This window comes from Caretta caretta, chromosome 1 (genome assembly GCF_965140235.1).
Source record: "Caretta caretta isolate rCarCar2 chromosome 1, rCarCar1.hap1, whole genome shotgun sequence".
NCBI classification, from domain to species: Eukaryota; Metazoa; Chordata; order Testudines; family Cheloniidae; genus Caretta; species Caretta caretta.
In genome coordinates, this window is record NC_134206.1 from 6614577 (window position 1) to 6627196 (window position 12620).

Genomic DNA, 12620 nt, shown 5'->3' on the forward strand with positions numbered 1-12620 from the left:
CCTGATTTTACAGAGGTGATTCTTGTACTTTTTCTTTAATTAAAATTCTTTTTTTAAGAACCTGATTGCTTTTTCATTGTTCTTAAGATTCAAGGATTTGGGTCTGTGTTCAACTGTACAAATTGGTGAGGATTATTATCAAGCCTCCCCAGGAAAGGGGGTGTAGGGCTTGGGGGGATATTTTGGGGGAAGACGTCTCCAAGTGGGCTCTTTCCCTGTTCTTTGTTTAAACCGCTTGGTGGTGGCAGCATAAGGTTCAAGGACAAGGCAAAGTTTGTATTTTGAGGAAGTTTTTAACCTAAACTGATAAGAATAAGCTTAGGGGGTCTTTCATGCAGGTCCCCACATCTCTACCCTAGAGTTCAGAGTGGGGAAGGAACCTTGACATATGGTAAATATCCTCATTGCAAAAAGAATTATACCTTAGTTCCAGTCTTAATGTGTCTAGCTTCAGCTTTCAGACATTGGATCCTGTTATAACATTCTCTGATAGATTGAAGAGACAATTGTAAGATATTTGTTTCCCAGGCAGGTACTTATAAGCTGTGATCAAGTCACCTTTAACCTTCTCTTCATTAAGCTAAATATATTGCGCTCATTGAGTTTGTCACTATAAGGCAAGTTTTCTAATACTTTAATAATTCTTGTGTCTCTTCTCTGACCGCTTTCCAAAGAATCAACTTCCGTCCTGAACTGTAGACACCAGAACTGGAAACAATATTCCAGCTGGAAAAAGGCTATTGTAGTGCCCATCTTTAAAAAAGGGAAGAAGGAGGATCCTGGGAACTACAGGCCAGTCAGCCTCACCTCAGTCCCTGGGAAAATCATGGAGCACATCCTCAAGAAATCAATTCTGAAGCACTTAGAGGAGAGGAAAGTGATCAGGAACAGTCAGCATAGATTCACCAAGGGCAAGTCATGCCTGACTAATCTAATTGTCTTCTATAATGAGATAACTGGCTCTGTGGATGAGGGGAAAACAGTGGACATGTTGTTCCTTGACGTTAGCAAAGCTTTTGACATGGTCTCCCACAGTATTCTTGCCAGCAAGTTAAAGAAATATGGGTTGAATGAATGGACTATAAGGTGGATAGAAAGCTGGCTAGATTGTCTGGCTCAACGGGTAGTCATCAATGGCTCCATATTTAGTTGGCAGCTGGTATCACGCGGAGTGCCCTAAGGGTTGTCCTGAGTCTGGTTTTGTTCAATATCTTCATTAACGATCTGGAAGATGACATGGATTGCATCCTCGCAAGTTTGCAGATAGGAGGAGTGGTAGATACGCTTGAGGGTAGGGATAGGATACAGAGGGACCTAGACAAATTAGAGGTTTGGGCCAAAAGAAATCTGATGAGGTTCAACAAGAACAAGTGCAGAGTCCTGCACTTAGGACGGAAGAATCCCATGTACCGCTACAGACTAGGCTCTGACTGGCTCGGCAGCAGTTCTGCAGAAACAGATCTAGGGGTTACAGTGGATGAGAAGCTGGATATGAGTCAACAGTGTGCCCTTGTTGCCAAGAAGGCCAATGGCATTTTGGGATGTATACATAGGGGCATTGCCAGCAGATCGAGGGACCTGATCATTCCCCTCTATTCAACATTGATGAGGCTTCATCTGGAGTACTGTGTCCAGTTTTGGGTCGCACACTACAAGAAGGATATAAAAAAATTGGAAAGTGTCCAGCGGAGGGCAACAAAAATGATTAGGGGACTGGAACACATGACTTATGAGGAGAGGATGAGGTAACGGCGATTGTTTAATCTGTGGAAGAGAAGAATGAGGGGGGATTTGATAGCTGCTTTCAACTGCCTGAAAGGTGGTTCCAAAGAGGATGTATCTAGACTGTTCTCAGTGGTAGCAGATGACAGAATGAGGAGTAATGGTCTCAAGTTGCAGTGGGGGAGGTTTAGGTTGGATATTAGGAAAATCTTTTTCACTAGGAGGGTGGTGAAGCACTGGAATGGGTTACCTAGGGAGGTGGTGGAATCTCTTTCCTTTGAGGTTTTTAAGATCAGACTTGACAAACCCCTGGCTGGGATGATTTAGTTGGGGATTGGTCCTGCTTTGAGCAGGGGGTTGGACTAAATGACCTCCTGAGGTCCCTTCCAACCCTGATATTCTATGATTCTATGAACAAGGGTGGCACCAGTGCCAAACACAGAGGTAAAATAACCTCTTTACTTCTACTTGACAGTCCCCTGGTTGTATATCCCAGATTGCACAAGCTTTTTCAGCCATCGTGTTGCACTCGGAGGTCGTGTTCCGCTCATTATCCACTATGACCCTCAAGTCTTTTTCAGTGTCACTGTTTCCCAGCATTGGGTCCCTCATCAGGTAAGGATGGCCAGCATCCCTTCTTCCAAGATGTATACCTTTACACAGAGCTCTATTAAAACACACATTGCTAAGGCATAGAGGGACTAATTGTATTGCCCAAGGTCACAGAAGGAATCTGTGGAAGAGCCTGGAACTGAAGCCAGTTCTTCTGAGACCCAGGATAACACTTTAACCCCTGATCCATCCTTTCTCTCTGGGATTAATGGCTGAGCAGGGTGAAGCTGCCGGTTAAGCATACTGAGATGACCAGAAACTCAGAGAATTAACCTCCGATGACATCATTAAACAGGAATCCAAGATCATTTCCTTTTCCAGATGATTACACTGAGTTATGCTTTCTCCTGAATCTACTGAGGGACAAATCCATTGGCCAGGGCCCATAAGAGGGTCATAGCAGACAAACAATTCCACATGAGCTCCCAGGATGTCTTTCTCCTTTGTCATTTCCAATTTACCTTCGGCTGTATAAACAGGGGCATAGAGAGTAGAAGTAGGGAAGACTGGGACCTGACTTGAAGACAGTATACAAGCACTTTCACAGGGATAAAATATCAGCCACAAATGGGCTCTTTAATCTAGCAGAGAAAGGTATAACAAGAATTAATGGGTGAAAACTGAAGCCAGACAAATTAAATTTGGAAATGAGGAAAACATTTTTAACTGCGAGGGTATTTAACCAGTAGAAAAAAGAGCCAAGGGAAGTGGTGGATTCTCCTGATACCTCCAGACCAAGACTGGATGCCTTCCTGGAAGATACACTTTAGATGAGCACAAGTTATGCGATAGTCAAGCACAAGTCACTGAGCTCAATACGGGGGCAACTGGGTTAAATTCTGCAGCTTGTGCTATACAGAATGTCAGATTGGATCAGCTGTTATCTAATTTATTTGAACATACCCCCTTCTTTGTGTCTGTCAAACTTCATGCTCCCCCCACCACATAAATATATATACTGATATATGCAGGGGCGAGGCTTCAATTGAATCAGTTTCAGTTTCTTTGTTTTTCATTTGAGGGGTTTTTTGGTACATGAATGAGCCTATAATCCATTGGGATAATAGCAAAAGCAAAACTGTGAATGTGGTAGCTACTTACAATGAAATGTGCACAACATGCCAGAGACAACGGATCCATGAGAAAATGGTTTTAAAATAAAAGGCAGATGTCACACGTCTACACTCATCTATCTCAGATTTCACAACAATCTAAATTAGACATGCTTTGGTCTTGATATATATAGAGAGAACTGCCCCAACTTACATTCTTTTGGGAAGCCCCCCTTGACCCATCATTTCCCACTAAGCCCTACTCTGTGCTCCTTCACTTCCCCAAACTCTGTCCCCAGGCCAGGCCAGAGCTGGGGTGTGGTAAGAGCTACCCAGTGATCCCAGGCCTCTGTGGCGAGCCCCAGACTCTCCACCTTACCTGGATTATATATCCTGGGGGCAGGAACACAGGCTGGTGGTTTCTCTCGGGCCTTCAAGTTACCTGTCCAGGGCAGATGGAGGGTCTGGGACTCCCCACAGTGGCACTGGTTGCTTGGAAAGCTCTTACCAAGGCCTGGCTCTGGCTTCCAGCCTGGAGCGGGGACAGAGGCTCAGATAAAAAGCAGAAGCAGGGGGTGGGAACTTGGGGGAAGAGATAGGACAGAGGGAGGGGCCTCGGGGGAAGAGAATTCAGGATGGAATGGGTGGCTGTGGCCCATGTTTTTCATCTCCCGTATCACCAGTGAGGGAGCCAGGTAATTAACTGACCCTTCACTTGATGAACACTCTTATTATTCTCGCACGAAGATGTTTACTTTTCACACTGTACACGATTGGATGAATCAGGGGAGGAACAAGCCGGTAGACATAGCCCAGGAGAATCTGAAGCAAATGAGAAGAGCTATTCCCGAATCTGTGTATCAGAGCCAGACCGATCTCTGGTATATAGAAGAGCAGGACAGCACAGAGGTGGGAGACACAGGTGTTCAGGGCCGTAAGGCACTCCATGGGGGATGCAATGCTCAGCACTGTTTTGATGATCATCACATAAGAGAGGAAGATGAGCAGCGAGTCCAAACCCATAGTTGAGATTGCAACAGACAAGCCATAGATGTTGTTCACTGTGATATCCGAACAAGCCATTTTCATGACGTCCTGGTGCAGACAATAGGAATGGGAGAGGACATTGGCTCCACAGTATTGGTATCGTTTAAGGAGAAAGGGGAGTGGGAATATTACGGCCACTGATCTTAGCACAAAGACCAGTCCCATCTTCGCTACTCTCTGCAGAGTTAAGATGGAAGTATATCTCAGTGGGTTACAGATTGCAATGAAGCGGTCAAATGACATCAACAAAAGCACAGAGGATTCCATGCACTGAAGGGAGTGGATGAAGAAGAGCTGGGCAAAACACGCATCAAGGCTGATGTCCCTAGAATTAAACAAGAATATGCCCAGTATCGTCGGTATGGTGGCTATCAATAAGCCAAGGTCTGTGATTGCCAACATGGAAAGGAAAATGTACATGGGTTCATGGAGGTTTGGATCTGTTTTTATAATGAACAGAATGAATGAATTTCCTACTATTGAAATGGCATACATTAAGCAAAAGGGGATAGAGATCCAGGGATGGACGTCTTCCTGCCCAGGTATTCCGGTGAGAAGGAACACTGCAGAATTTGATTTGGTGTCATTGACAGCTGACATAATGGACTGGGCAGGTCAGAGGAGTTTTGAACTTTCCTTCCTGAAAGGAAAAAAGAACAGGATGATATTTAATATTTAATGAGACATCTTTCTGTTCTCAATGGAGGTCTAGAGACTCCCAGGAGCTCAATGAAGATGAGGAAAAACATTGTCTTGGATTTACACCACTGAAAGAAAGATAGGTACTGCCAGACTGGATCAGACCTGCAGTCCATCTAGCACAGTATCCAGTGGCCAGTTCCAGATTCATCAGAGGAAGGTGGAAGAAGTCCTCCAACATGCACCTATGAGATAACCTGCTCCCAGGGAAAATGCCCCCATGACAGCCACTCATTGGCCATATTTTGTGGTGTAAATCAGAAAGGTTTAGAGCCCCTCCAAGACTATTTTTTAAAAAATCCTCCCAACTGTAATTTGATTTTATGGTTAGCCATATAAATTTCCAGTCCCCCTTTAAATCTTGCTAAGGTCTTGGCACCATTGATAGGTCGGGGCTGGTAGTTCCATAGGCTACTTGAACACTGTGTAATTTTACAGTTGTGACCTTCCCAGAGACACCTTTTCTGGCCCTCCAGTTCTGAGTGTGGTCCATTGTATCATGACATGTTTTAACACATGGGCTGTGCATGGTGAAAACGGTCATTGTATTTATCCCCCCTGCATTGAAGCTATTTATAAATGCATATCTTTTTTATTAAAAAAAAAGATATCTTTTTTATTTTCTCCACTCCAGAGAGTTGCAGGGGGATTGCATTCATGACCCTGAGTATAAGCTTTAGAAACAGCTTCTTGGCAATGACCAGAAGACGGATTCATGGAACTGTTCACTGAACAAAGAGTTAATAGCACAAACCCGTTGTAAACAGTATTTGGAGTATTTCTGAAATACTTTCTAAAGAAAAACCCATTAAGAAATAAAGTTACCGCTGTTTCTTCCTGTAGAGAGTCCAACAACTCTGCTGCTGGCTTTCGATATACATGCATGTCCTGAAAGTTTGGTTTGTAATATTTGTCTTACAATAAAAAGATTTGGCATAATATTTACTTTAGCACGCACATGTCAACCCATTCTTTTCCCTCTGATCTTTTTTCAGAGGTGATTTTTCAGGTTAGAGTGGGATTTAAAATGTAGCGTCTGTCATCTGGATTTCTTCAGAACCTGTAAAGATCAGTGTCTCAGCCCTCAATTAGTCGTTTGTCAGCAAACAGAAATCTAGTAGCTCCTCTGTCCCTGGATGAATAGCTGACTGGTTCTCCACAGGTGATGTTCTGTCAGTCTGTAGCCTCTATCCGGGGTGGTAACAGGCTTTGGGATCCGTATGTAAAATATACATTCCCTGAGATCTCACTTTCTAGTACATAGTAACCCCAGCAGCTGTTATTCAGGCATGATGAGGGTTTGCAGGAAGTAGATTTGAAAGTCAAATGCATGAGTATACATGGAAATGGAACTTCATTTCCCACATGAAAGTAGTCCGTTGTTCTCTCTCACTTGCTCTTTGACTGTCTATGTCCTGTATTCATAAAATATGTAGCACCCATGACCGGCATTGTGACAGACATGGAGCTGAACTGCCATAATGAATGTGTATGTAAAACTGTCATAAATACAAAGGGAAGGGTAAACCCCTTTAAAATCCCTCCTGGCCAGAGGAAAAATCCTCTCACCTGTAAAGGGTTAAGAAACTAAAGGTAACCTCGCTGGCACCTGACCAAAATGACCAATGAGGAGACAAGATACTTTCAAAAGCTGGGAGGAGGGAGAGAAACAAAGGGTCTCTGTCTGTCTGTCGGTATGCTGCTTTGCCAGGGATAGAACAGAATGGAGTCTTAGAACTTTTAGTAAGTAATCTAGCTAGGTATGTGTTAGATTATGATTTCTTTAAATGACTGAGAAAAGAATTGTGCTGAATAGAATGACTATTTCTGTCTGTGTGTCTTTTTTGTAACTTAAGGTTTTGCCTAGAGGGATTCTCTATGTTTTGAATCTAATTACCCTGTAAGGTATCTACCATCCTGATTTTACAGGGGTGATTCCTTTACTTCTATTTACTTCTATTTCTATTAAAAGTCTTCTTGTAAGAAAACTGAATGCTTTTTCATTGTTCTCAGATCCAAGGGTTTGGATCTGTGGTCACCTATGCAAATTGGTGAGGATTTTTACCAAACCTTTCCCAGGAAGTGGGGTGCAAGGGTTGGGAGGATTTTGGGGAGAAAGACGTGTCCAAACTATGTTTCCCAGTAAACCCAGTTAGAGTTTGGTGGTGGCAGTGGATATTCCAAGGACAAAGGATAAAATTAATTTGTACCTTAGGGAAGTTTTAACCTAAGCTGGTAAAAGTAAGCTTAGGAGGTTTTCATGCAGGTCCCCACATCTGTACCCTAGAGTTCAGACTGGGGGAGGAACCTTGACAAAAACCCAGTTCTGGGGATGTTTGCTGTATATCTATATTGGGTTAGCTATTAGGATGTTTATATGATGGCTATATTGATTAAACCAATATGGCTCATCTTAGTTTAATGGCAGGCGGCAGGAAAACAAGCAGGATGGGAAACAGCAGATCAAGAAAAGCCATCTCTCAGTCAAGAATTCAGAGAGGTTGAGGGATCACACCAGAGCTACAATGTGGGAAGAGCCTATCAGACTCAGACTGCCTTGGATCCCATCACTGTGGGAGGGCTTGGGGTAAGACTGTTGTTTGAAAACTATCATTCTGCCAAGTTACACTTTATTCCTAATGTTCAGATTAAACAGTATTTTGGTTCAAAAAGTCTGGCGGTCACTCATCTCACCACTACTCACAGCCTTCCAGAGGGAAGAGCCACAGGTGCCAAACCCACTCGGACCTACTTGGCAAGCACAGTCAGCCTGCAGTGTGTTGTAGTCCAGGGCACAGTCTGAGGGTGGGAGGATCGCAGGATTCCACCCCATGAGAGGGCAGGCTACAAGACCTGACATCTGGCACTTGGAGAGCAGAGACGGGGCTGAGATGCCGGTAGCCCTGTAGAACTAAGGGGCCTCTACAGGGTAGAAAGGCTGGAGCCCTAGCCAGTCAGAAAACAGAAATATGGCCCATGGGACCTGTTAACACAGAGCAATGCAGTTCTGAATTCCTGCTTTCACAATCGAGCCAGAGAATAAGACCTCTGAAAATGCATTTGCTGATTAAATTTCCAGGATGAAATAAAATTGAGATGATTTGGGAACTAGTTATTGTTGTTTCGCGGAGTCTCCTCTCACACAGCCTCTGGCAGAATCGGGCCCAGAGCACATGGCATGTCATAAAAATAAAGGGAAGGGTAACCCCCTTTCTGCATACAATGCTATAAAATCCCTCCTGGCCAGAGGCAAAATCATTTCACCGGTAAAAGGTTAAGAAGCTAAGGTAAACTTGCTGGCACCTGACCGAAAATGACCAATGAGGGACAAGATACTTTCAAATCTGGACGGGGAAAAAGGCTTTCGTTTGTCTGTCTGTGTGATGCTTTTGCCAGGAACAGATCAGGAATGCAGTCTTCCAACTCCTGTTAAGTTAGTAAGCCATCGAGCTAGAAATGCATTAGATTTCCTTTTGTTTAATGGCTGGTAAAATAAGCTGTGCTGGATGGAATGGATATTCCTGTTTTTTGTGTCTTTTTGTAACTTAAGGTTTTGCCTAGAGGCATTCTGTATGTTTTGAATCTAATTACCGTGTAAGGTATTTACCATTCTGATTTTACAGAGGTGATTCTTTTACCTTTTCTTTAATTAAAATTCTTCTGTTAAGAACCTGATTGATTTTTCATTGTTCTTAAGACCCAAGGCTTTGGATCTGTGTTCACCTGTACCAATTGGTGAGGATTCTTATCAAGCCTTCCCCAGGAAAGGGGCTGTTGGGCTTGGGGGGATATTTTGGGGGAAGATGTCTCCAAGTGGGCTCTTTCCCTGTTCTTTGTTTAAACCGCTTGGTGGTGGCAGCATAGGGTTCAAAGACAAGGCAAAGTTTGTACCTTGGGGAAGTTTTTAACCTAAGCTGGTAAGAATAAGAGTAGGGGGTCTTTCATGCAGGTCCCCACATCTCTACCCTAGAGTTCAGAGTGGGGAAAGAACCTTGACTTGACACCTCTGTAACTGGAACCCCTTCAGAAATCCTGATTCAAGGCATCAGGGTTTTAACACCCCAAGCTCAGGTTTTTGTGTAGCTTGAATAAAGCACTGAGCACCTTGGGCACATGCAGGGGAGGGGGGGTTTCACAAGCTATCTAGCACTGCCTGCCCTCCAGCCCCGTTACTGAATCACTCTGACAGCCCAGCTGAGTTCGCTGCAGTGGCACAGAACATCTTTAAATTTAAACAGCTTTCAGCCTTTCCCCTTCACTTCGCATTGTAAAGATTGTGAAACCTGCCAACGTACCCAATTCCTGCTCAGCATGGAGCTGCTGGCACCAGAGGTCTTCACCCTAAAGGACAAGGTGTCACCGGAGAGGTAGCACAGGCAGCAGGCAGTCTCTGCTCCGATAAGGAGGCAACTGCCTTTATGAAGCATGTTCGCACAGCCCCTGGGGGGCCACCAGGGAACCTCAGCTGCTTGGCCTCGTGTGCTCCAGCTTTAACGTCTCACACAACTGATGGCAAACTGCAGGGGGCCAAATCACAGGGGATGCTCAGTGATGCTGCCCAAGTGGACTGTAGCACAAGCCCTGCTGCAGGCTCTATTCCTGGAATCTGGGCTTGTCATCACTATTCGTTTCATCCTGATTAGTCGCATGGCTACCTGGGGTGCAGCCGAGTGGTAACGATGATGCTGTCACAAATGTGATCTCACTGTAATAATAATAATAATAATAATAATAATTAATAATATAGGACCAGATTTCTCCCCAGCAGCCCCCTTTCCTGCATTACAAACATAGGGTGAAGGCCAGGCTAGGGAGATTCTACCATGCTCCCTACATGGAAATTTCCCTCAAATCATTCCAGGAGGGGTCGTCCCTTCCCTTCTCCCTGAGGCATAACACAGGGTCCCAGGATCCAGGGGTCCCTGAAGTTATACACAGAACTCAGTGATCCACTGTGAGCAAGACCTACACACCCACAATCTCTGTGCCTCCTCAAATGCTCCTGGAAGCTCCCCAGCTCCCTCGTAGCATAGGTTCATCAAAGATGAGCTACCAGGGTCTGTCACAATAGCCACCACTCACTGGATCTCCTTAAGGGTCATTGCACAGGATTTAGGGGGTGCACAGAGAGCTGATGGGCAATATACCCCAGCCATAGACTGGTCAGGAGATTTTGACCTTTGCATACCTAGAATGCAGCCATAGACTCTGTCAGTGCAAACTTCATTTATGTTACGAGGCAGAGGCAGATGAAAAGCCTCCAATTTCTCTTGGAGATCCAGGCAGCTGCAGCTGGGCAGCATCATGGCACCTGACCTTTCAGAGAAAAATTATCTGTTTGCTATGAAAACTCACCCCTAAAAAGTGAAGTCCCAATCTTTCTCATGTGGGAGCTGTTGCATACCCCTAATCATGGGGGGGAGGGATAGCTCAGTGGTTTGAGCATTGGTCTGCTAAACCCAGGGTTGTGAGTTCAATCCTTGAGGGGGCCATTTGGTATCTGGGGCAAAAATTGGGGATTGGTCCTGCTTTGAGCAGGGGGTTGGAGTAGATGACCTCCTGAGGTCCCTTCCAACCATGGTATTCCATGATTTGTGCTGACCTTTTCCTATTCCAATAGATCTTTTTTTAGAGGGGACAACCACATCTGCATACAGTATTCAAGATGTGGACATACCATGGATTTATATAGAGGCAATGTGATATTTTCTGTCTTATCTATCCCTTTCCTAATGTTTCCCAACATGGCCAATTGCTGGAGCACCAAGCTCCCACATCCTGGAGAACCCAGAGCCTCTTCATCATCTACGGCTGGAGCCCTGAGTTTCCCTATACACCCTCTGGTTGGAGAAGCCCTTGGGCTAGCCAGAGCCTCCCCAGCCATGCCACACCTCCTCGCCTGAGAACCCAATCTACCCCATGGGAAAAGCAAGTCTCTTTCCGAAGAACCTGACCATTTTATATGTGCCATCCAGATTCCACGGCAGGTGGGGAGGCAGTTCTAAGTCTGCCCCCAATATTCATGATAATTGTATCATTATATGATTATCATATAGTTATAATGCCTCTTGTATAAAATGTGTCTTGTGAGGTATCTATAAAAATGTTATGATTTGCAGAATATGATAATCCTATTTTTGTGCATGTATCATTTTTGTATTAGAAGTCAAGAATATTGACTATGTAGCTGTATTCAAATGTAGTAATGTCTGGGTGACACCCACTAGTGTGGCCTATAGGGCTAACATGCTTGCTTGTCTATATATCTTTTCTTTTGGATTTCTTTTTGCCTTATGATTTTAATTATTTGTTTTATTATAATAGGTTATAATAGGTTTATATTAAAGTAATTTGGCTGTAACACAAGGGACTTACAGGCCACATCCTGTATGTTGAGCTAAGGCAAAGTTAGCATACATACGTCTGGGACCTTTCACCCAGATAGCAAAGGTGGCTCACATATGTTTGGGACCTTTCACCTAGATAGATGGTGATGAGCTAAAGCATGAAGTCCACAAATGATGTATTAAAGCAGGTTGGCCTAGGGGCTTTCCCAAGTCCATACCATTTTAAACTTAACAGGTACACCACAACTTGGAAAAACATGAAATAACCGGTTAGGACAGAAATAACAAATGTGATACTGTCAGGGTTCCTTCCCCACTCTGAACTCTGGGGTACAGATGTGGGGACTCACATGAAAGACCCCCTAAGCTAATTTCTACCAGCTTAGGTTAAAAATTTCCCCAAGGCACAAAATCTTTGCCCTTGGACTAGGGTATGCTGCAATCCCCCCAAACCCTTACACCCCCATTCCTGGGGAGGCTTGAGAATAAACATGTTGAGCACAGACCAGCTTGGGTTTCTTAGGACCCTAAAAACGCAATCAGATTCTTAAAAAACAGAAATTTGTTAGAAGAACAAAACAAAGATAAAAGAAACACTCTATAAAATTAGAATGGAAGATAATCTCACAGGCAATCAGATTCAAAACATAGAGAACCACTCTAGGCAAAACCTTAAATTACAAAAAGACACAAAAACAGGAATACACATTCCCTCCAGCACAGTGAATTTACAAGCCAAAACAAAGAAAACCTAATGCATGTTCTAGTTAGATTACTTACTAACTTTACAGGAGTTGGAGGGCTTGCATCCTTGATCTGTTCCTGGCAAAGGTATACACACAGACAGACAAAAGCCTTTTCCCCCCATCCAGATCTGAAAGTATCTTGTCCCCTCATTGGTCATTTTGGGTCAGGTACCAGCGAGGTTACCTTAGCTTTTTAGCCCTTTACAGGTGAAAAGATTTTGCCTCTGGCCAGGAGGGCTGTTATCCACTGTATACAGAAAGGTGGTTACCCTTCCCTTTATATTTATGACAGATACCTAACCAAAAAAGGGCCATGGTAATGAATTGACATATATGATAAGAAAATTGAGATCATTAGTATAGTAACCTACAGGAAAAAGACACTCCAACAGTAG

General features: G+C 44.0%; 1 protein-coding gene across 1 annotated transcript; it reads right to left on the bottom strand.

Annotated features, from left to right (window-relative positions):
• Nucleotides 1-4097: 4097 nt before the first annotated feature.
• LOC142073418 (olfactory receptor 51G2-like) lies at nucleotides 4098-5066 on the bottom strand. The gene has a single exon (XM_075133198.1). It carries the CDS (start codon nucleotides 5031-5033, stop codon nucleotides 4098-4100), a length of 936 nt encoding a protein of 311 aa, XP_074989299.1. The 5' UTR covers nucleotides 5034-5066.
• Between the last annotated feature and the right edge of the window lie 7554 nt (nucleotides 5067-12620).